This window comes from Lactuca virosa, chromosome 3, assembly GCF_052849685.1.
Source record: "Lactuca virosa cultivar CGN04683 chromosome 3, Lactuca_virosa_CGN04683_v6, whole genome shotgun sequence".
NCBI classification, from domain to species: domain Eukaryota; kingdom Viridiplantae; phylum Streptophyta; class Magnoliopsida; order Asterales; family Asteraceae; genus Lactuca; species Lactuca virosa.
Window position 1 is genome coordinate 224,637,402 of NC_136428.1, and position 24,461 is coordinate 224,661,862.

The following is a 24,461-nucleotide window of genomic DNA, read 5'->3' on the forward strand; positions in this document are numbered from 1 at the left end:
TGACTCCTTGCATGCTTTATTGTATTAGAAGGAAATGAATAGTGTTTTTCCTAAACTATACCTATTATAGTTTACTAATATTTTCCTTGAACTGATATTGAAAAGACTCTTTTATCTACCAAGTTATGCCAGTACTTTAAAAAGAACGGAGTTTTGTGAAACTATAAAGTAACATAACTTTAAAAGAGTTTTTGAAATGTTTTGATCACTTATAAAAGGCATAAACAATATTTTGAAAGATGTTTGAAACAAACAATTACACAATTATCATTGTGTTCAACTTGTATTCCCCCCCTTAAAACATTGAAAACCGTTAAAAGATTCATTACGGGGTATGAACTCACCTGATGTGGGTGATTCAACGAATATGCGTGTAGGGATGAGAAGTTCCACGAATGAAGTCCCGAGACACAACAAGTCCTAAATGATATACATTGTCATATATTGACATAATTATAGTGCTTAGAAGCAACCAAATGCAAGGAAACACCTCACGAGACTAGGAAACACTTTGTCCAAGTGTTGGAATCACATGTGATTCACTAAATGGGAGTGTATGGCCATATTGATGGGTGTGCGGCCAGGGAGTGTGCGGCCACACACTCATGGTAATGAGTGCACAAAAACGTTATCCAAAGGTGGGGAGGCTTGTGGGACAATTTCTCAACAAGTGTTGAAGCTAGAAAGGCACTTTGGAGGCCCTTAAGCACTAAACAAAGGGGTGTACGACCACATGAGTGTGTGCGGCCGCACACTCCTTGATGAACATGTTTTGGACATTTTCTAAGGCTCATATCTAGTAAGTAACAAGCTTGGGGAATGGTATTTACAGTATACAAGCCTTTAGGGGTGTTTTGATGGTGTTTTGAGGGTGTTTGGAGGGTGTACGACCACATGAGTGTGTGCGGCCGCACACTCATATGTTCTTGAGTTCTGGGCAGTTTCAAGGCCTTAATCTCGAGTTCTTAACAAGTTCTAAGCTTAAGGGAAGAGTACTTACGATCCGGAAGCTCGAGGAGGCCCAAAATCGCCAAGAACAAGTATGTGTTCTTGGTGTAACTTGAAGATCTAGACAAAACATGATTTCAAATGGATGAAATCAAAGGATGTATCTAGCTTATGAAGATTAACAACAAATCGGGAGAAGAACACTTACCAACTCGAAGATCTAAGCTCAAAATCGGATGGTAGTTGAGAGAAAATCGAGTTCTAGGCTTGGGAGGGTGAAAAGAGATGAAAGAAGGCTAAGTCCCTCCTATATACACGAGAGTGTGCTGCCAGGAGAGGGGTGTGCGGCCGCACACCCAGTGTGCGGCCGTACACTCCTGATGTTGGAGTTTAAGGCCCGAATTTGATGCTAGAAGTTTACGCGATCCATTTCTATGCTCAATGCTGGAATGTACTGAGCTTTGAACCTTTAAACGGACTCCAATGAGGCTAAATGATAGCAAAAATGAGTCTGACATCCAGTTGACTTGATTGGATGAGCTTTGCAAGGCAAAAATTAAAAAAAAAATTCGGGTTGTCACAGATGCGTTGCGTATCAGAGTATGATGTCGTAGGTAGGAGATCAGTGGCTGAGGCAAGACATCGTAAGGTTCTGTGATGGTGTACCGAGGTATCCGAGTTTAATGCCTTGGATTTCAGATTATTTTGGGTTTTGAGTTTGAGACGGCAAGTGGTGTATCAAGTATCTATGGTTCCAGTGGGAGCCCTTCGGCTAATGGGGTTATTTAAGGATATGGATTGCAGCGAGAAAAGGGGTTTGGTCGTGACGGTTGCCGTCAGAAATTATGATGCATAATTTGGATAAGTGTGAGCACCTATCGATGTTGGTCCGCTGAGCATGAGTTAGTGGACGCAGTAGGGTGTTGTGATGCTACGGGGAGTCGTAGTATTCACTAGTCGGTGAGAGGTTGTTGTGATGCTGCGGGGAGCCGTAGTACTCACTAGTCAGTGAGAGGTTATTATGATGCTGCGGGGAGCCGTAGTACTCACTAGTCAGTGAAAGGTTGTTGTGATGCTGCGGGGAGTCGTAGTACTCACTAGTCAGTGAGAGGTTGTTGTGATGCTGTGGGGAGCCGTAGTACTCACTAGTCAGCGGGAGGTTGTTGTGATGCTGCGGGGAGCCGTAGTACTCACTAGCCAACGAGAGGGTGTTGTGATGAAGTACCCTCTGACCAGAGCATGACGCAGAAGAGTTTTAGGCTTGGGTAGCCCTTATATTGAGTTTTTGGGAGCCTGATGGTCGAACCAGGGGCAAGACTGGGGTCTCCATATTTGCCGGGAATCGTTATATTCTGAATCGAGTTGTGGTTGTCGCAACCGAAAGGAATAGGAGAAGTGGTGTACGCATGGATTGCGAATCTTGGGACATGAGTTGAGTTCAAGATTGGAATTGAGTGGTTCCAATTCTGTTGTTGAATCCGACTCTAGAGCTTGAGTCTGGATTCGTCCGTGTGTTTAGTAGGCAAGATGAGGTTTCAGATTCGTAGATGGGTTCATTTTGAGAAGTATTGTTCTCCATCAGATGTATTAGACCAGAGTGAGTAAGTTCGTCGGTATGGGAAGGACCGCGAAACGCATGGAATCAGTGGTTGGTAGACGACAAAGGTCGAAGGTGAGACGATTTCAGATAAGTTGTAGTATTCGCTTGGGGTAAAAGAGAACTACGTGACTTGCATGTCGTGATGAGCTGAGATAGCTATTGTGAACAGGAGGGTTGTAAAGTCATTTTATTGGGTGTGCAAGGGGTAGCCGTTGGGGGTTCAACTGTTGGGTCGGGAGCTGACCTGGTACTCGAAGTTGGGAGTGTTTTATCATAGTCTGTTATTCGATGAGCGATTTTCAAGGTGTGCATGGACGGTCTGACGGGGAGATAGACCACAATAGTTTTCCAGTTTGGGAGAGTTAGAGCAGATACCTCCACGGAAAAAAGGGGTCCGTCCTTCTTCGGCTTGGGAATTTCTATTTGGTTTCGGATGTCTCGAGAGAAGAATCGTTGAATGTTAAGAGATTTTTTGGTTGTGCATCTCGGGTTATTTGTTTCGATCTATGCGAAGAAAAAGAACGATTTCGAGGGTGAAATCTAATTTAAGTGGGGGAGAATTGTAACATCCTGTTCCATATTGTTTTGTGATTTAGGGCCCGTGGGCCTTAATCTGAGTATGAGAAGGATTTGAGGCTTTGAAAGATAAAGGTTTAGGCCTTTTTGGGATATGGGTAAGGTAGGTTGTGTGATAAAAGAGTTCGGTTTGTGCTTTAGAGCCCAAATGTATTATTAAAGGCGCTGGTGCGGGCTTTTCATGAATTTTGGATCTGAGTTCGAGTGGGCTTCAGGAGGAATAAAGTTGATAGAAGTGTAGGGCTTCTCGTTACCTTTTCTTGGATATAAGGATCGTCGGAAACGGATTTATAACGAAGAAGTTATGGCCTTCAGAAGTTTTGTGGTTGCAGGCTTAGCCGAGTACGCTGGGCGTACACAAAGCGTACGTTGGGCGTACTAGTGCAGAAGCAAGTACGCTGGGCGTACTGACCAGGGGTAGTCGCAAATGTTCTTTGGAGTACGCTGGGCGTACCATATGTACGCTGGGCGTACGCTGATCAGACCTGAATCCTATTTTAGGGTCTTGGACCCTATTTAAGCTCCTTATCTCATAACCTAACCCTAATATCTTCAGCCTCAATCCCTCTAAACCCTAGAAATCGATCCTAAGCCTCCATTTGAGTGATTCTTGAGCATTTTGGTGATTTAGTGAGTTTTTGGTGCATATTTGTGGAAGAAGGAGTTCCTGGAGGAAGCATTGCTTGGCTTGGAGCTTGTAGATCCAAGCCCTAATCATGTTGATCTAGTTCCAGAAAGCATAAAGTTTGAATCTTGGTGGCTTTCTCATGTGGATCTAGTGGGGTGATCACTTGTTATGTTTGGCCTTTGAAGAAGAAGGAGCTTTGAAAGAGAATAACTTGAGCACCTAGCTTTTGGATCTATATTCTTCTCTTGTTGGTGCATCTTCCAGAGGTATCAAGTTTTGAACTTGCTTATTGTTGTGCTAGTTTTTGTTTTGGGTCCATTTTAGGGTTTTTGGTCCCAAAGCTTGAAGCTTTATGAGTTGATTGAACTCCAGAGCCTAATATATGTCCCTTTGAGTATATTTAGTGGTGTTATGTCATAAAAAATCCAATCTTGGTCGTTGGAATCAAGCCATACATGAGATAGGAGGTTTTTGAGATAAGGAAGCGAGTGTTTTGGGTGTTTGTGACCTTCCCAGCCATGCAAAGGCTTAAAGTCACTGACTTTATGGAGTAAGTGCCATTAGGGAGTCCAGATCTGGGGTTTTGGGTAATGTCTTAACTGTTTAAGACCAAATGAGTAGAAAGAGTGAATCTGGGGAGTACGCTAAGCGTAATTCCTGTACGCCCCGCGTACTGCCCCAGTGTCCCCGATGGCCAATATGGATTCGTGAGTACGCTGAGCGTACCAAGAGAGGTACGCCCCGCGTAACCTCACTGTGGACTTTTGGGCTAAGTCTCATTTTGGGCCTTGAGTGTTGGGCCAGGAGTTTGGACTTGTGCAATAGAGTATTGGACCAGAAGATTATATATATGTGCTTTGGGCCCTTGAGTTGGGCTTGCCATTAGATGTGAGGGAGTTGGGCCTCGGAAGAGCCCATTTATTATTGGGCCGTGGTGGGCCCAATGGGTTTTAGGTAATTGATGGGTCGGTTGGTGGACTACCTTTAGACCTAATGAGTGAGAGTTGGGACTTAGTTCCTAATTGGGATAATTGTGGGTTTGGCATAGAGTTAGAGGCCGGTGCGTAGCAGCAGCGTTTATAGGGGCTGTTCATCATTTGAGGTGAGTCTTCTCACTATACCTTACCTTGAGTGGTAGTTATGTGTGACCGGAAGGTCTTATGTGCTTACATTGAGTATTATGTTATCCTGCCTTATGTTTTATGCTGTGCATTATTTCTTTGTGATTTATGCCATGTGGAGCTTTACAGACCGGACCAGAGGGTCCAACGATTTATGAGGCCAGAGGGTCCTCAACCAGACTGGACCGGAGGGTCCAACGACCTAGACCGGACCAGAGGGTCCAACAAGCTATGAGACTGGAGAGTCCCACTGAGACACACAGACCGGAGGGTCTTACAATGTTATAGCCTCGAGTGGCTAATGTGATGTGGTATTTTGGGGAACTCACTAAGCTTCGTGCTTACCGTGTTACGTGTTATGTGTTTCAGGTTCTTATTTGGATCGCGGGAGGGCGTCGGCTTAATTGTACACACATCAGAGATTGAGTTATGTTTGAGAGGATCCTGGAGTTTGATACATACTGTTTTAATTATGAGAATTGATGATTTGACTTTGTGACATTTTGGAATTTTATTATTGCGATATATGTGTTTTAAATTGAAAATTTTGGTTTGAAAATCTACGTCGTTACAGCAACGCGCAAACGGGTCAAAGTTTTTGGAATCGTGTTTTAGACCACTTCTACACGTTATTAGGAAGACAAACGAACCAGACATACGACTCGGTTAATGCAAAATGACGTGACCTTCAAGCGACTTGCACCAAGTTTAACGGCGTATTTGACAACCTTAAAAATATGCATAGAAGTAGTAGCAACAATTTCAACATTTTATCAACCGCGTTGTACCAATACAAAATTACCAACAATGGTAAACCATTCGCCAACCAAAAAGTGTAGGAAATTTGTCGTAATGGTTCAAAATGGGTCCTTTATCCGGAAACGACACATTCAGGATCTACCACCGGCTCCAACAAAAGGGCAAGAACTTCCGAGTCGGACATTGGTGTTAGCCTCGACCTCAATAATGAGTTCGCCGCCGTCGAGGGGAAGGGTCCACCGGACGTCCAACTTCGTCGACCACCGGGAAGGGACAAAGCGAGAAAGGGGGCGTCTTCAAGCGAAAAATCAACCAACGAGGATGTACTAGCGGAGAAAATAGACAAAACTTTAAGTTTTTTAGAAAAAAAATTTGAATCAACGGAGGAAGCTCGTCGGCGAAAAATGACACTCACTGATCTTCAAACTGTAAACACGGTGCCGCTTCTGAATCTCAACCCGAAAAATTTAAGCGCATTTTTAAAAATTCAACAACAAGTTCTCGACAAATATCGCAACTAGATTCTATGTTTTTTTTTAGTAATTTAGGTTTAATTTTCTATATTTTTTAGTAATTTAGCTTTAATTTTCTATTTTTTTAGGTTTAATTTTCTATGTTTTTGAATTAATGTAATGTGATTTTAATTAATGCAAAATATTTTATTATATTTTTTATTTAATTTAATCATAAAAAAATAAAAATAAAATATTATGAAGTGACAACCATTTCCAATGTGTAGTGAGTTGGTGGTGGGTTGATGGTGGAGCTGAAGTGACGCTGAGTTGATAACGTTTTTCCGGTGGCTTGCATGTGACCATTCCCATGAAGATAAAAATGATAGATATAATAAATAAAAAAATAAAAAATTTAGATGATTTTTTCGATCAAACTGAACTAGTTAAACACAAAATAACCATAATATTATAGTGAATTTTTTTCAGCCATTTTCTATTCAAGACGTCTGTCATGTGGCATTTCCGTTAATCCTTCCAGGAATAAGGATGTTCTTGTTAATGCTTGGATTTGCTTGTAAAGCACTCGAGCCACATGTGACTGCAACTCATCGATTTTGGCGCCCAGCACATGACTCTCGGGATTTGATCACTTCCAATGCTCAGCAACACACGTAAATGGCGATAAAGTGAATACAGACACGGATAATCGATTTCTCTGCCTGTAAAAACCGGTCATTACTGGAAATTTAGCAAGAGAAGCTTTACTGATAGTAGCAAGGGTTTCACTGATCTCTACAGTGTCTGTGGGAATGGCGTACTGTGCTGCTACTGCTTCAAGCCCTGGTGGCGGAGGAGCACTGACGTTACCGCATTGTTCTTCAATTTCAAGGTTGATCAATTTTAATCTCAGCAAGAAGACGTCGAACCATATGTTCTTCACCACCGCTGCGGATTTCAGAAAACGGCGTTTTTATGTGAGGAGTGAGGCAAAGCCTACGCTGAAGGATCCGGTCACCGTCGAACAAGGTCCGGTTCTACATCCTACATTTCTCCAGTTATAATTCGTGGTCTGTGTATGTTTACAGGTCTGTGTGTCTTTCTGAACTTGAATCCCAATTTCTGGAATTCTCATCAATGGAGGCTTGTGTGCGAGCTGAATGGTTCCACACATGTTATGTTTGTATGTGAATTGTTGATCAATCTGGTAAATGTTAAGTTCTTTGATTCGTGATATGTGAACATGTATTTAAATATCTTGTGAAGCATTCATGTCATTTTCTAGGACTAGATGAGCTAAAATTTAAGATATAGAACTGCGGATCTAAAGAAGATATAAGATATTCAGTGTGTGTATGAACATATTACAGGGTAATGTGTGCTTTCTAACAAACTGGATTCATCAATATGGACATGGTAATACTAGTATATTTATATGATGTTTGAGAGTTCTGAATTGACAACCTGTAGATTCACTACTTTAATTCTCATATTTAAATCCTATCAAACTTGTTTGAAATTGTGATCTTCTATGAAACATAATCCAACTGGTTGTTGTTTGCTTGATTGATCAGGAGATGCAGGGAGTAATATTGAAACATCAAAATCTGATGCTGAAGCTGTGGCATCAAGAATTACTTACCATGCAGAGTTCACACCATCATTTTCTCCTGATGGATTTGATCTCCCCAAGGCATACTTTGCAACTGCACAAAGCATACGTGACTCACTCATCATCAACTGGAATGCAACTTATGATATGTACGAAAGGATGAATGTAAAGCAAGCTTACTATCTGTCTATGGAGTTTCTACAGGTTTGTCACAGTGGTTACTCAACATAATCTAATCTAAATCCCTATCATTCAACCTAATAACCTTTTATTTACATTGATCTTTCACATATCAGAAAAAAACACAACGAAAATACATTACATTATCATTCAAACCTAAATCTGAGATGCTTTCTTGGACCATCATTCGCATTTCAGTTACTTTCTTTATCAAGGAAAACTAGTCTCTTTTATAAATGCCAAAACATTTTCTAAAGAGTATGAAAGCCCAAAACTAATTTAATTTAGAGTATGCAGTTAATTTATATTTGTACTATAATTATATTCTTTGTAGGGAAGAGCACTACTGAATGCCATTGGTAACTTAGAGCTAACTGGTGCTTATGGAGAAGCTCTGAGCAAGCTTGGCCACAAACTTGAGAATGTGGTTTCACAGGTGAAAAGTTTATACTTTATTCACTCGTATACAAACTTACATTCTATTTTTTCTTTTTCTTAAAGGACATATATACTTATTACTTAATACTAAACTTTTGTGTCAAACATTCACAGGAACCAGATGCTGCTCTTGGAAATGGAGGACTTGGTAGGCTTGCTTCATGTTTTCTTGACTCTTTAGCAACATTAAATTATCCAGCATGGGGTTATGGGCTCAGATACAAATATGGTTTGTTCAAACAGCTAATCACAAAAGAAGGGCAGGAGGAGGTTGCTGAAAACTGGCTTGAGGTATGTTGACATTTTATCCTTTTGTTTTCCATGTGAGATTATGAGCTTATGAGCTTATGAAAACTTAATTTTGTGATTATAGATGGGAAATCCATGGGAGATTGTGAGAAATGACATCTCATATCCCATTAAATTCTATGGGAAAGTTGTGAAAGGTTCTGATGGAAAGAAACGTTGGATAGGGGGAGAAGATATAATTGCAGTTGCAAATGATATTCCAATTCCAGGATACAAAACAAAAACTACAATTAACCTTCGTTTATGGGACACTAAAGTTCCACCTTCAGATTTTGATTTATCTGCTTTTAACTCTGGAGACCACACTAAAGCATGTGAAACCCAAGCAAATGCAGAAAAGGTTGATGAAATTATATGTACATTTCATATATTCTACATGGTATTGAATATTGATTTAAAATTTAAATATATATATTTCCTTCCACCAGATATGTTATATATTATATCCAGGGGATGATTCTTTGGAAGGAAAAACTCTTAGACTGAAACAACAATATACATTATGCTCTGCTTCTCTTCAAGATATTATCACACGTTTTGAGAAGAGGTCTGGGGTGAATGTGAATGTGATGTGGAATGAGTTTCCAGAAAAAGTTGCTGTTCAAATGAATGATACCCATCCTACCCTTTGCATTCCTGAGCTGATGAGGATATTGATGGATTTGAAGGGCATTAGCTGGAAAGAAGCTTGGGATATTACCCAAAGGTATTCCTTTTCTTTACATGCACAATATTGATATATTTTCATAGATATATTTATATATATGTATATAACCTTTTCATCTCTATTTTAAAAACATCATATAATCAAGATTTGATAATTCTGACATACTCTTGGAAATTTGTCAGAACTGTAGCTTACACCAATCATACTGTTCTACCAGAAGCATTAGAGAAATGGAGTTTAGAACTCATGCAGAAACTTCTCCCTAGACATGTTGAAATTATAGAGATGATTGATGAGGAGGTAAAGCAAAATGGGTTTCCAAAATTACCAAAATGGGTTTTAGATAATCACAAAAATTACTATAAATGAGTGGGTCCCATACTCCCATTTAACAAATTGATAACTTTTTACCCTTTTAACAAATTGAACGCCTATTTCCCAATAGGTCAATTGCAAAATTACTTTTTATTAACAGAACACTGCAAAAAAAAATAAAAAAAAAAAAAAAAAAAAAAATAAATAAATAAATAAAAAACTTAAACTTTTTTTTTGCGAAATGAAACATCATCATTTGGCAATACAAAATTGACCCCATTATGAAATTGATGGTCATTTTATTAAAAGGGTAAAAAGGTGGTCAATTTATTAAACAAGAACACGCAATTTGGTCATTTTTGTGATTATCCCTTTATTAAAATTGTATAATAAATATATTTGACATGCTAATATATTCTTACAGCTGGTGAATGAGATAGTAGCAGAATTTGGTAAATCAGATCCTGAATTGTTGGAAAGAAAGTTGAATGCCATGAGAATTCTTGAAAATGTTGAGCTGCCATCTTCCATAGCTGATCTGTTTATCAAACCAAAAGACGTTTCTGCCCTTGATACAAGTGAAGTGTCTGCTGATGATGAAGAAGATGATATTGTTGGAGAAAAGGAGAAAGTGGTGGATTTGGAAGCAGCTCCAGTTCCACCAAAATTGGTCAGAATGGCTAATTTATGTGTTGTTGGTGGCCATGTTGTCAATGGGGTTGCTGCAATTCACAGTGAAATTGTAAAACAGGATGTTTTCAACGACTTTTATAAGGTAAACAATAAACATATTCTTTGGAATAAATTACAAAAATGTCCCTGAGTATCGCTGTTTTTTGAAAATTTGGTATAAAATGTTTCCTTTTGCAACTTTGGTCCTTATTTTGATGGATCATAACAATTTTGCTCTCTGTCTCAAGTAATACAACTATATTGCCCTTTATCTGATGATGTTTAAATAAATATTTGTTATTTATTTTAATTTAATAATATTATTATAAGTTTATAATGACTTAGCCCTACCACCCACCACCACCACCCCTTCCTGTGACTCTGCCTCCACCTTCTTCATCTTGTTCAACACCACAAGACTGAAAGCCATGCCTCTTTTCTAATCTGATTTCATAATTGAATAAAACATTAATTAAATAAAAAGTAATTATAAGATAAATCATAAAATGGTAATATAGTTTAATTTGAACAGGGACCAAAACATTACAAAAACCTCAAATACTAACCATAATTGCGATAGGAAAGATTTTGGACCAAAATTGCAAAAAAAAAAAAAAAACATCAGTACTCAGGGACTGTTTTTGTAATTTACTCTATTGTCTAATTTCTAAGAGTAAATCGCAAAATTGGTCCCTGTGGTATCCCAAAAAGTGCAGTTTGAGTCCATTTTTTTTCATTCACATGTTCAGTCCAAAATTGAAACTTTCATGCTCATTTGGTCCTTATGGTATCCCAAAAAGTGCAGTTTTGGTCCCTGTGGTATCCCAAAAAGTGCAGTATGAGTCCTTTCTTTAGACGGAAGTTAATCTCAAGTAACCAAATCTGCATGGAACTTTCAATTTTGGACTCAAACTGCATTTTTAAGGATACCACAGGGGCCAATTTTGCAATTTACTCAATTTCTAATAATGTCACAAACATCTTAATGCCATTGTTGTTGCATTCTCATATATAAAACAAAAATTGATGAAAACATCAATACTTAGGGACCATTGATGTAATTTACTCGATTGTTTAATTGCTAATAATGATTAATATCACACATCTTAATGCCATTGGTGTTGCATTCTTATATATAAAATAAAACAAATGCAGCTATGGCCTGAGAAATTTCAAAACAAAACAAATGGAGTGACACCAAGAAGATGGATATATTACTGCAATCCTGCCCTCAGTAAAATCATAACCAAGTGGACTGGTGGAGAAGATTGGGTACTCAACACTGAAAAATTGGCAGAATTGCGTAAGGTAATAAATTTAATTTTATCTTTTTCCTTTTTTCTATATATTCATCACAATTCATATCATTATAAATTTTTTATCAGGAGCTTTAAAACGAGTCCACTATTAATTATGATATTTCAAATCTTAATATAAGAATCAAGAAATGACTAATTACACATTGTAAATGTTATAATTTAAAACAGTAACAATAATAAAAAAAATATGTTAGTTTTATTTTTAGAATAATGATATTTTTTGATGTGATGTTTTAACTTTTAAGTGTGGTTATGAATAAATGATGTCTATTTGGATAAAGACAAAGTCTGTGATCTGGAACTATTGACCTTTTTTTTTTTTCTTCAGTTTGCAGATAATGAGGATCTACAAAGTGAGTGGAAAGCTGCAAAAAGGAGCAACAAAATCAAGGTTGTGTCATTCCTTAAAGAGAAAACAGGATATTCTGTTAGTCCTGATGCAATGTTTGACATCCAGGTTTGCCATTTTCATTTTGTACTTTCAAATTCTTTTTATCAAGTCATTGTATTTTAAGTTTTAACTAACCTTTTTTCCTTTTTAGCTCCTTTCTTATTCAAAGTTTTGATTATTTTAGGTGAAACGTATTCATGAATACAAGAGACAGTTGTTAAATATCCTGGGAATTGTTTACCGATACAAGAAGATGAAAGAAATGACCCCCATTGAGAGAAAAGACAAATTTACCCCTCGGGTTTGTATATTTGGGGGGAAAGCATTCGCCACATATGCACAAGCCAAAAGAATTGTGAAACTCATCACAGATGTTGGGGCCACCATAAACCATGATCCTGACATTGGGGACTTACTCAAGGTATGGTTTAGGTAGTTTTTGCTAATGCTCTGATGGAATCAAAGAAGGAATGGAATTACTCATTCCATTCTACCTTGTCCATTCCATTCCTTACAGGTTGTGTTCGTTCCTGATTACAATGTCAGTGTTGCGGAATTGTTGATTCCCGCAAGTGAGCTTTCGCAGCATATAAGGTAATATTCCAATTCCAAGTTTCCAACTCTCATCATATCAATTCCATTGTTGTTGCATTCCTATATATATAAAACTTCACATTTACTTGCTCTGATTCCATTCCAGTACTGCTGGAATGGAAGCCAGTGGAACTAGCAACATGAAATTCTCCATGAATGGGTGCATCTTAATTGGGACATTAGATGGGGCAAATGTGGAAATTAGGGAAGAAGTTGGAGAAGACAACTTTTTCCTTTTTGGTGCTCGAGCCCATGAGATATCAGGGTTACGAAAGGGAAGAGCTGAGGGAAAGGTATTTCTACTTTCATAATTTCATTTCCTCCTATTATAATAATAAAATATTATTATTTATTATCAGTTTTAAAGTATGTTGCTATTTCTTGCAGTTTGTGCCTGATCCTTGTTTCGAAGAAGTGAAGGAATACATAAGAAGTGGTGTATTTGGGGCTTACAATTATGATGAATTAATGGGATCTTTAGAAGGCAATGAAGGATTTGGTTGTGGGGACTACTTCCTTGTAGGGAAGGACTTCCCAAGTTACATAGAATGCCAAGAGAAGGTCGATGAGGCTTATAGAGACCAAAAGGTTAGCATTTAATGTCACAAACTTACTAATTTTAGTAAATTTTTACATTATATCTCAAGTTTGTTACATTAAACGATTAAGGGGATGTCTCGTATGCCTCTTACTGGGTCTGGTAGAAGCCTCTTCTTCGGTCCTGTAGCCTTTGATATGCTTCTTACAGGGTCTGATAAGAATTTAGGTCTGACTCAATCAGACATTGACTAAATAATGCTACAAACTTACAATTTTTAGTAAAATTTATATAATATAGTAAGTTTGTTACATTAAATGGTTAAAAAAAGTATGTTGCATAGATTGGTAAAGTTTACTAAAAATGGTAAACTTTATCTACACTTTACATTAATGGTAAAATGGTAAGTTTGTAGCATTAAATGGTTGAAAGTATGGTGAAAGTATCAAAGAAAAGTTACAAAAGTATGTTGTATAGAGTGATAAAATATTAAAATGGTGAAAGTAACATAGAAATGTCAGAAATGTATAACTGCAAAAAATTGTAATATACTTTCACCATTTTACCAATCTATGCAACATACCTTTAACCATTTAATGTTACAAACTTACCATTTTTAGTAAATTTGACATTAAATGGTTATAAAAAGTATGTTGTATAGATTGGTAAAATAATGAAAGTATCATAGAAATATCCAAAATGCTTACTGCAAGCTACTTTCACAATTTTACTAATCTATATGGGACATACATTTTAACCATTTAATGTTACATTTTAACCATTTAATGTTACAAACTAACCATTTTTAGTAAATAATACATTTTGTGTGATAAGTTTGTTACATCATAAGGCTAGAAAAGTTTCACACTTTTGCCAATCTATATACTAATATACAACATACTTGTTTTAACCATTTAATTATGCATTATTGTTAATGCTTGGTAAATTTTTATATAAAATGGTAAGTTTTTTTTTTTTTTTTTATTACATTAATTATGTTTTTCAGAGATGGACAAGGATGTCGATTTTGAACTCAGCTGGGTCCTACAAGTTTAGTAGTGATCGAACAATTCATGAGTATGCTCGAGACATATGGAACATTCAACCTCTTCAACACAACTAGGTAATCCATTGATGTCAATAAAAAAAAATGTTACTTGCATGCACACATTTATGTTGAAGTTGTTTGTTTAAGTTTTATTAAATAATTTGTAAGTAGTTAAATAAGTTTAAGCAAATAATAATTAAAATAAACTTTGTGAGAGAGGTCGTCGGGGTACTCAACAACAACCCTTTAGGACTGAGAAAGAGACTGATTAGCAAGGAGTAAGAAACACATGGCTATCAAATTTGTGTTGTTTAGGGTTTCCATTTTTATTTAAAAGTTTAGAATAATATCACACTTTTAATTGTTTATTTACAAAGCTGTTATTTCTAGTTTGTAAAGTCGGAAAAAAAAAACTATTTTTAGAATCGAAACATAAGTTGTATGACGAAAAAAGAGAAATAAAAATTATTCTTTCCAGTAGTTTGGACTATTGTAAACTAACCATGCAAAGACAAAATTATGATAAAACTTACGTTTTTATGTGTTTGTGTAGCACTAAAAAATATTCTAACTAATGCGTAGCACAATTTATAGATTTCAATAAGGGCTATTGATTCAACTAACTATTATAAATGATGTATTTAAAGAAATAACAGTTTTTTATATTTTGCAAAAATGTCCATTTTGTCTTAAATGGATCATTTCGGACTCTCACCAATATCACTAATGACAACAAACTGATTTATATGTGAAATATAAATATGTAACAAAAGGCTTACAAAGAGGCCAACACTTACAACGTCATAGGAGATGTCACAATCAGCCATTGAAGTTGAAGCAAAGGAACAATAAAGAACCCTTCTTTAAAGTCTAGATTTGCCTGGAAAAATCTTATGTCCACCACGATCCTTCTCGAGCACAAATGAATTTTAAAGAACTTATAAAAAGAATAGTTAATCTATTAAAGAGGCCAAAAACTGTAAATCGTTTGTTGCCATTAGCTGATCTGATTTTTTTTTGCAACCATCTTGTGTGTCTTTGTTTTCCTAACTTTTTGTTAGATTTTAATAAAAAACAAAATAGTTTTTTGAAATTTTGGAATTATTCATCGGATTTTGAACTTGTCGAAAACCAGAATATATGTCTGAAATCCGGAATATTAATCTGAAATATATTTTTTTTTGTCAAAAAAAAAAAAAATAAAACTTTTGGTTAGTGATCCGCAGTAACGAATTTCAAAAATATTGGTCATTAAAAAAAAAAAAAAAACCTTTTTTAGGTTTTTTTTAATACTAACTTTAAAATATGACTAGTCTAGTTAACATCCATACTAATAATTACTTTTAATCTTTAGAGTTAGAAATCTCAACTTGCCATACCATAAGCTTTATATGTCGGGGTGTCATGGAAAATACAACATTATTAAAGTGAAAATTTTAGAAAAACCGTATTTTACTTTAAAAGTCATTATATTTTTTAGAAAAAAAACTATTGAAATTTTTGTAACTTTGCACTTTAGTCACTCTTGACCAGTTAGAGTGCGTTTACTAGTTTGTGTCACTTTGATTTGGATTGATGGCCAAGGAACTGCTCGGTTTCATATGGTGATTATGGAGACGTCATTTTGATTTGGGTTATGTGGATGTATTGAAACGCGTTACATTTCGACACCTTGAAGTATAAGAAAGAGTATATGTTTGATTCTATTGTCTCTTTTTCGTTCAATTGGTTTTGTAATAGAAATCGTAAAGTTAGGATGAACTGAAATGAGTGGATGCAAAATCCTTCATGAACTAATGGTTTTTTTGTTGCTAGCCTTTTCAATACATACAACCGTTCAAAAATAAAAAGAATGGGTTTACTAGTTTGTTCGATTTGGTGTTGGCAACATTACTGAAGAAGAAACCCATAAAAAATAAAAATAAAACAAAAACTTGCAAAAGCAAAACAAAATTAAAAAAAGAGAAATTGAAAACGGAAAAATCGATGCTTTGGGATTTCTAGACAGAAAAGAAAAATTTCGTTTAGTTTAGGTTTTAGTAAAAAAACACAACAATTCTCACCCCTAGTGGTTAACAAACTTTGTTTTATAGTAAAAAAAATTAAGTTGTATTCTGAAGAAAAAAAACAATTGTTTAAAAAAATAATGCTTTTGAAAAAAAATATATATACAAATGGTTTTTCTAAAAAAATAGAAATACGAAAAGATTTTTTGAAAATAAAAATCAAATAGTGAATCAGATAAAAAGTTGAAAATATATATGAATCCTTATTTTCATATATGAATTATGGATTTTTTTTTCTAGGGCTTTGGTTTTAGATCTATACAAACACATGTATACATATAAACACACCATTATGTCCTTAATTGCAAGCTAGATTAGAAGTCCCACATGCTCTTCATAGTTTCTTATATACTATGTTGCAATCAGTTCATGGAAGGATAAGCTTGAGATGATATGAGTTGAGGGATATAGTTTTCTTGCTTAGATCAACTACTTAAAGACATGTTGATCACACAGAAATGACTAGGGTCAATCGCAATCTGGGGGTGTCACCCGAGATTGCGCTCCGACGTCCAAGTTATGAGAGTCTTACTCGAGAGGGTGTTTAAGAGATTTAGAAAGAACATGTGAGTAAATTTTTACTTGATGATACCTCCTAAGAAGGAGGTATTTATAGTATTTGAGAAAAAGGGATATTGTATGTTTCTATGTATGGTTCAAGTATGTTGTGCGTATTTGTTGTAGTTGATCGTGGGCAGCACACGATCCTCTCTTGGTGTAACACCCAAAATCCAGAAGACCAAGAAAGGAAAGGAAAACCTCAAGACAAGAAGGCAACTCGTCGAGTCGGTGGGATGACTCGAAGAGTAGGAGTGGATTTTGGGGTCGTGAGTTAAGTGACCTACTCGACGAGTTGGTCTGGGTTTGGGAAACCCTAAATCCGGGACTTGGTACCCTATTTAAGCATCCTATTCTCCCTCCCTTGGCCTCATTACCAGCCTCCATTGTCCAAACCCTAATACTATAGTGAGCCATTTTTGAGTGTTCTTATGAGTGTTGAAGCTTGGGAAGGAAAGAGAAGCTTGGAGGAATCAAGAAGAAGCTAGTAGATCCAGAAACATCTTGCCTTTCTCATCATTTCTGGGTAAGAAAGTCTCCATCTTGCTCATTGAGTACTTAGATCTTTTTAACACCTTTTCTAGTGGGTTTTGGTCCAAGAAGCTTGACTTTTGGGATTTGGACGTCCCAAGAAAGGAACTCTTCAGATCTAGTGTCTAGAGGGACTCTCATGGCATAAATGTGCCAACTTTATGGCCATGGAAGTCCCATGCAACCTCTAAGCCTCTATTTTGGTCTTTTTAGCTCCAAAAGGCCATGCATATAGATAAAGCTTGAAGCTTTACGTGATTTTCTTGCCCCTAGAGTCCAGATCTACAACCCCATGAGTTATCTTGCAGTTTTGGTGAAATTTGGATCAAGATCCAAGTCTTAAAGGACTAGGGTTTGAATTATATCCATTAAGTGAGGGTATTAACGGGTAAAGTTGGAAACTTTACCCTTCTAAGGTCATTTCCAGAGTGTATTCGAAGTTTGGAGCTTAGATATGAAGAATAGTGGCTTAATCCATTAAGAAAGGCTTAACAGACTGAAGAACTCGCCGAATCCGAGGAGGGACTCGACGAGTTAAGTTGGTTTGTCCCGATTATATACAGAAAGAACTCGATGAGTCTGTGAAGGGGCTCGACGAGTTGGTTCGTGGTTTCGCGACTATGAGTAGCATGGGAACTCGGCGAGTCAGGGGGTGACTTGACGAGTTGAGTCAACTCGGAGCGTTGACTTTGACTGTTGACTTGACTTTGACCAAGGTTGACCTAGTTTGACTTATGAAGGCATTTGGACAAGAGTATGTGAGGGGTGGAATGGTCTTCTACCCCAGTGAGGACTTCTGGTCAAGTTATAAGAATCCCAGACTTATCTAAGTTGTATGATGATCGGTAGCTCGGGGAGTCGAGAGATCAACAGTTCAGGGATCTGCCAGCTAGCAGCGAGGGGTTTATTCGTGGGATTCGGTAGTCAGCTTGTGAGATGAGTCTCATCACTGTTTGTATGGGTCTACGGCCACAATGCCAGCCCATTTAGTTTATGTATGGTAGGACGACCCGGGGGTTAGCCCTAGGCACTATGTATGAAAGACAATGGGTGGGTGTTGGCACACAGTATGCTATTATGTATGATAGGAAGACCCGGGGGTTAGCACTGGGCAATATGTATGAAAGACCAGGAAGTGGCTCCTGTAACACTGTATGCTCATTAGCTAAGTAGAGTAGTATGTATGATAGTTGTCTTTGTGATACTTGCAATGAAGACCAAGAGGCGACTCTTGGCACTTTTCTGTAAGACCCAGGGGGTGGCCCTCGGCTTGGCAAGAAAGACCACGTGGCGGCCTGTGGCATAACAGTAAGACTATGTGCGACACATAACACCTTATTTGATATATGATTGATATGTATGGCTCACAGTATGTATGACATGTATGACCCAATTGATATGTATGGTATGTGGTATTTGGGGAAACTCACTAAGCTTCGTGCTTATGGTTTACAGTTTTGGTTTCAGGTATCTTCAGTTTTCAGATAATGAGCTCGGGACGATCACATCGCATTCACCCATATTATTCCGCATTACGTGATCTTTGGGATTAGACTATGATATTTATTTTAAATGAAATGTTTTCAATGTTTGGGACAAAGTTACTAAGTGTTTTCTTATATTACAAATAAAATTTTTGGTTTTGAATTTTGGGATGTTACAAGTTGGTATCAGAGCCTTGGTTTGAGGGATTCGGACATACTTTCGGGTGTGTCTGAACTGAAACTGAGGACTTGGTATGAAAATTTTCAAAAGAGAATCATTTTTATAAAAACAGTTTTAAAAAGAGAAAAAGGGGTGATGCGTGCAATCGACCGAGCTCAAGTAAGTGGTTCCCAAAATACCAATACATGTTTGTCATGTGATATGATATGATTATGTGATTTGCATGCTAGATTAGAGCTAAGGATCTAGGAAAGATGCCTTGTATGTTTATATGAGCTTGTAGAATTGCATGCTAGAACTGATCAGCCAGTGATAGGATGGCCTGTTTAGGTTATTCCTGATTGTGCGAGCCTTTGAATTACATGCTAGTATAGATTCCTGAAAAGAGGATAGAATGACTTGTTTGGTTAGATTTTCCGTTTGTCTGAATGTTGCTTGCTTTGTGCTTTGTGGGACTTCGAGTGATGGGAGTTAGCTACTAGATGAATACGTTAAGTCACATGTGACCAGGGTTGAATAATTTCAGAGTGCTGGATTTGACCCTATTGCACAACTCTCGTTTGAGTCTAACCGTTGTAGGGACGAGTCCTTTACTCGAAGGATTATCCGAGCCTCGTCACATGTGATGGCATTATGAAAAGTCTTTCAGCAGCTGAGGACTGGGTGGGTTCGGGAACCTAGGAAAGCCTAGGATATGCTTCATTAAGCCTAGCAGTGCGGTGTAGTGAGATTTGGTGCTTTTATTTGAGAAAGTGACTTAGAGGATTCAGGATGATTGCTGAGGAAAATATGGATAGGTGTGGAAGGTAGTATTGGGCCCGTACTACTGAAAGCACAGGATCCATACTCGAGTCGGTGAGAGTCTTGGAGAATCTAAGAAGCTTATGGGGAAAGGACCCTTGGTTATGTTTTGACTTTTGGAATGCTGCATTTCAGTTGGAGATGAGCTCTCAGGGAGATGGTCCAGGTTCGGGTTCTGGCTCAGGTGCAGACGCTGAGCCGATTAGCGAGCAGTTGCGAGAATTCATTTCATCGGAGATTTCTCGCTGTGTTTCAGAGATACTAGATGAGAGCTTGGGCGCATTTCATACGGAGGTTATGGATATCATTGGAGCTCGCACACTGACTTTCTGGGAGTTTCGTGCTTATGGGGCTCCTGCGTTTCATGGGGAGAGGGATCCCATTATCAGTAGGAGGTGGCTAACGCATTCAGGACGAGTTTCTGCCCCGAGGAGGCGAAGGTCAGATATGCTTCCTACCTGTTGAAGGATCGGGCACGTGATTGGTGGGAAGAGGTCAGTAGTGAGTTAGGAGATGATGCGATCGATGCTATATCGTGGAATGACTTCTCGACCAGGTTCTGAGCTGAGTTTGCACCAGCAATTGAGGTACAACAGTTGGCACGAGAGTTCCTAGATCTCTGCCAAACTACGGAGACTGTGGCAGAGATCACTGCCAAGTTTCGGGAGAGGGCGTTATTGGTACCGTAGTATGTAGCAGACGAGGAGATGAAGAAAGTGAGGTATCACGACATGCTGCGGGATGACATCAGGAAGTTTATGAGTATTTCAGGGTGCGATACCCTGAATGATATGATCTCTAGAGCCCGAGAGCGAGAGATTGATTTGGAGCACATTGAGAAGAGGAAGTCAGATCAGGTGCACATTTTGGAGGGTCCCGGGAAGAGACCAAATACTTCTGACCAGCATGCGATAGGTCATCAGGACTGGAGTCAGTACAACACGTGCGGGAAACTGCACAAGGGAGTTTGTCGTTCCAAGGGTGTAGGCTGCTACAAGTGTGGTAGTGTTGGTCACGTCAGCATGGATTGCCCTCAGGGGCGAACCCATTGTGTTTTCACTGTGATCAGGTGGGCCACAAGAAGGTCGATTGCCCGACGATGAAGGGAGGAGCATGGAGTGCGTCTGTTCCAGTTACTTTGAGGATTACTGATGGGCGAGAGGATAGGGCCTTGCAGTGACAGACGAGGGGGATTAGGATTCTAGCAGACCATGTGGCAGGTATGTATCTTTTACTCGGTTCGGTTCTATCTGTACTTAGAGATTTTATTTTCCCCGCATTAGTTGAGAGTAGTGTAGCTATAAGTTATCCCTCTGCTGGTGTTTGGATTATATTTTCAAGAAATGTCATATGCCAATTGCATACCGAGAATTATTAGTAGTTAGTGTGAGTTATTCCCTTGATGTTGGATCGGAAGTGTTTAGAATTATTTTGGTTACGGTCGAGGCCGGTTCTGGAGCATTACGTGACGATCTGCAGTCAGGGTTCAGCAGGGCGGTTATCCACCATCGTCAGGATTTGGTGAAGTTCAGTCTTCGTGTTATGGATAGCTTTTGGAAGCATCAAGAGAAGCAATCTATCGCTAAAGAAGTTGCTCTGAGCATCGAATGATATGACTTTAAGGTTGAGTGGGACATCAGGTTAAGTTTTTGGGGTCATTAGTATTGGGATTTCAGAAAGCGTTCATCTAGTCTCCAGTAATTGTGCGATCTTTAGAGTGGGCTAGTAATGGATCACTAGCCAGACTAAACGTGGGTAGTCAGTGTGTCTATCGTTTAAGGAAGGAGGAATGGGAATCCTCCAACGCTCGCGTGCCATGAAGACTTAGTCGAATCTAAGTAGGGGAGAAACAATCATGTATACAGAAGCATGAGCAGTTTTGAAACTGGGATAAGTTTTGCATCCAAGATAGGAAGAAAGGTGGTCCAAGCGGCTGTGTGGAGTGAGGATAGTGTAAGTTGGGAGTTCGGAAAACTTGCCAACATTGAGGTCGTGTTCTTGTGATAATTGATAGCAGGTATTAAGAAATCAGGATGGGGATGTCAGTTAGGACATGAGTTCAGCTTAGGATATTAGACCGTGCATGAATGCTCGATTATGGGTGTGATCGGATTAGTGGTCAGCAAAAGACCATGGTCAGCGGTTGAGTTAGTGTGGAAAGTGTTGTGAGACTGCGGGATAGCCGTAGCATTCACTAGTACCCAGTCAGCGGGGGAAGTATTGTAAGACTGCGGGATAGCCGTAGCATTCACCAGTGGCCAGATAGCATGAGAAGTGTGGCAAGACTGTGGGGTGGCCCGTAGCATTAGTTAGCAGATAGTGTAGAAGTGTTGTAAGACTATGGGGTGTCCCGTAGCGTTCACTAGTTAGCAGATAGAGTAGGAACGTTGTAAGACTGTGGGGTGGCCCGTAGCACTCGTCAGTTAGCCGTTAGTATATTGATATTGTAAGACTGCGGGGTGGCCCGTAGCATTCCTTAGTGGTCAGTTAGTATGGGAGCGTAGGACTGCGGGGTGGCCCGTAGCATTCTCCAGTCCCTAATCAACAGTAAGAATGTATCAGATGTGTGGTTCACTTGTGGAGTTCTTCAGATGGGTTAGACCAGGGCAGGATAGCCCGAGCGGATGTGAGTAGGCCACCGTATGATTGGATTCGGGAAGCAGTATGTCGTTGAAGATCAGGAGTGATGTAAGGCTACAACGGTTCTGGTAGCATTCACCTTTTGTAGTAGGTTCGGTGACAACGGGTAGTCGGACGGTGTGATCGGGAGGATCAACAGGAATAATGGAGCCATGAGTGGAAAAGTGGATAGAGTGGAAAAGTGGATAGAGTAGTTTTCGATAGCCGAAGTTTCTTCGGAAGTCGCTGGGAGCGACTGAAAAAGTGTTCTTTAGTTCAGTAACCGGTGAGAATCCGGTATTCCAGATAATAACAGATCAGTGGGGGACCAGGGTGGTATCGGTTCATCCGGAAAGCGGATAAGAGACAACAGGATCTTTGGACAGGTAGTGATAAGAGAGCTCTGGTGTGGAGCAGCTAGTTGACCGGGAGATGCAAAGTCGTTCACAACAGGATTACATAATCTCAGAGTAAGGGGTTTGACTCTGTTACGCAACTCTCGTTTGAGTCTAACCGTTGCAGAGACGAATCTTTTACTCGAAGGCTTATCTGGTTTACACGCTGAGTTGAGCGTTCAACATCTGGACATAGTAAGTGGAAGCATGCAATGGGTAACATCGAAGGGACCAACACTGGGAGTGGCTGGAGATTTAGTGCAGCGAAGGGTTTGTTACTTATGGAAAGTTTCCTTGGGAAGGCCAACAATTGTGCAGGGTAAAGGGGTGAACCCCTTGGATATCCAGTGTCAGTACTCGGGGAGTACCAGAAGGATTGCCGATTGGGTAAGGGCGATGTACTCAAGGTTATAGTGATTGGACTGTTCTCAGGATGATACCTTCGAGGATTAGAATTTCGCTCAGGAAGGCAGGGCGGAAGGCCAATAGAAGCGGTCCTTCGAGGATTGGACAAGCAGGCAAAGTATGCATCGTATAGGAATGTCGTGAGAGGTTGCAGGGTAGTTGGCTGTAGCGGACTTCGAGGACGAAGTCTAGTTTAAGTGGGGGAGAGTTGTAACACCCAAAATCCAGAAGACCAAGAAAGGAAAGGAAAACCTCAAGACAAGAAGGCAACTCGTCGAGTTGGTGGGATGACTCGACGAGTAGGAGTGGATTTTGGGGTCGCGGGTTAAGTGACCTACTCGACGAGTTGGAGGACCAACTCAACGAGTTGTTCTGGGTTTGGGAAACCCCAAATCTGGGACTTGGTACCCTATTTAAGCATCCTATTCTCCCTCCCTTGGCCTCATTACCAGCCTCCATTGTCTAAACCCTAGATCTCGAACCCTAATACTATAGTGAGCCATTTTTGAGTGTTCTTGTGAGTGTTGAAGCTTGGGAAGGAAAGAGAAGCTTGGGGGAATAAAGAAGAAGCTAGTAGATCCAGAAACATCTTGCCTTTCTCATCATTTCTGGGTAAGAAAGTCTCCACCTTGCTCATTGAGTACTTAGATCTTCTTAACACCTTTTCTAGTGGGTTTTGGTCCAAGAAGCTTGACTCTTGGGATTTGGACGTCCCAAGAAAGGAACTCTTCAGATCTAGTGTCTAGAGGGACTCTCATGGCATAAAGGTGCCAACTTTATGGCCATGGAAGTCCCATGCAACCTCTAAGCCTCTATTTTGGTCTTTTTAGCTCCAAAAGGCCATGCATGTAGATAAAGCTTGAAGCTTTACGTGATTTTCTTGCCCCTAGAGTCCAGATCTACAACCCCATGAGTTATCTTGCAGTTTTGGTGAAATTTGGATCAATATCTAAGTCTTAAAGGACTAATGTTTGAGTTATATCAATTAAGTGAGGGTATTAATGGGTAAAGTTGGAAACTTTACCCTTCTAAGGTCATTTCCAGAGTGTATTCGAAGTTTGGAGCTTAGATATGAAGAATAGTGGCTTAATCCATTAAGAAAGGCTTAACAGACTGAAGAACTCGCCGATTCCGGGGAGGGACTCGACTAGTTAAGTTGGTTTGTCCCGATTATATACAAAAAGAACTCGACGAGTCTGTGAAGGGGCTCGACGAGTTGGTTCGTGGTTTCGCGACTATGAGTAGCATGGGAAC

The 24,461-nt window shown here is 39.0% G+C and overlaps 1 protein-coding gene across 1 annotated transcript; it reads left to right on the top strand.

The window, feature by feature from the left end:
- The first annotated feature begins 6,634 nt into the window (after positions 1-6,634).
- LOC145167021 (alpha-1,4 glucan phosphorylase L-1 isozyme, chloroplastic/amyloplastic-like) lies at positions 6,635-14,556 on the top strand. Its single transcript, XM_079086100.1, has 15 exons — positions 6,635-7,113; positions 7,659-7,900; positions 8,211-8,312; positions 8,429-8,605; positions 8,688-8,963; positions 9,052-9,329; positions 9,473-9,590; positions 10,030-10,380; positions 11,433-11,585; positions 11,925-12,053; positions 12,172-12,408; positions 12,505-12,581; positions 12,688-12,874; positions 12,969-13,169; positions 14,126-14,556. Exons 1-15 carry the CDS (start codon positions 6,897-6,899, stop codon positions 14,240-14,242), a joined length of 2,862 nt encoding a protein of 953 aa, XP_078942226.1. The 5' UTR covers positions 6,635-6,896; the 3' UTR covers positions 14,243-14,556.
- The last annotated feature ends 9,905 nt before the right edge of the window (positions 14,557-24,461 follow it).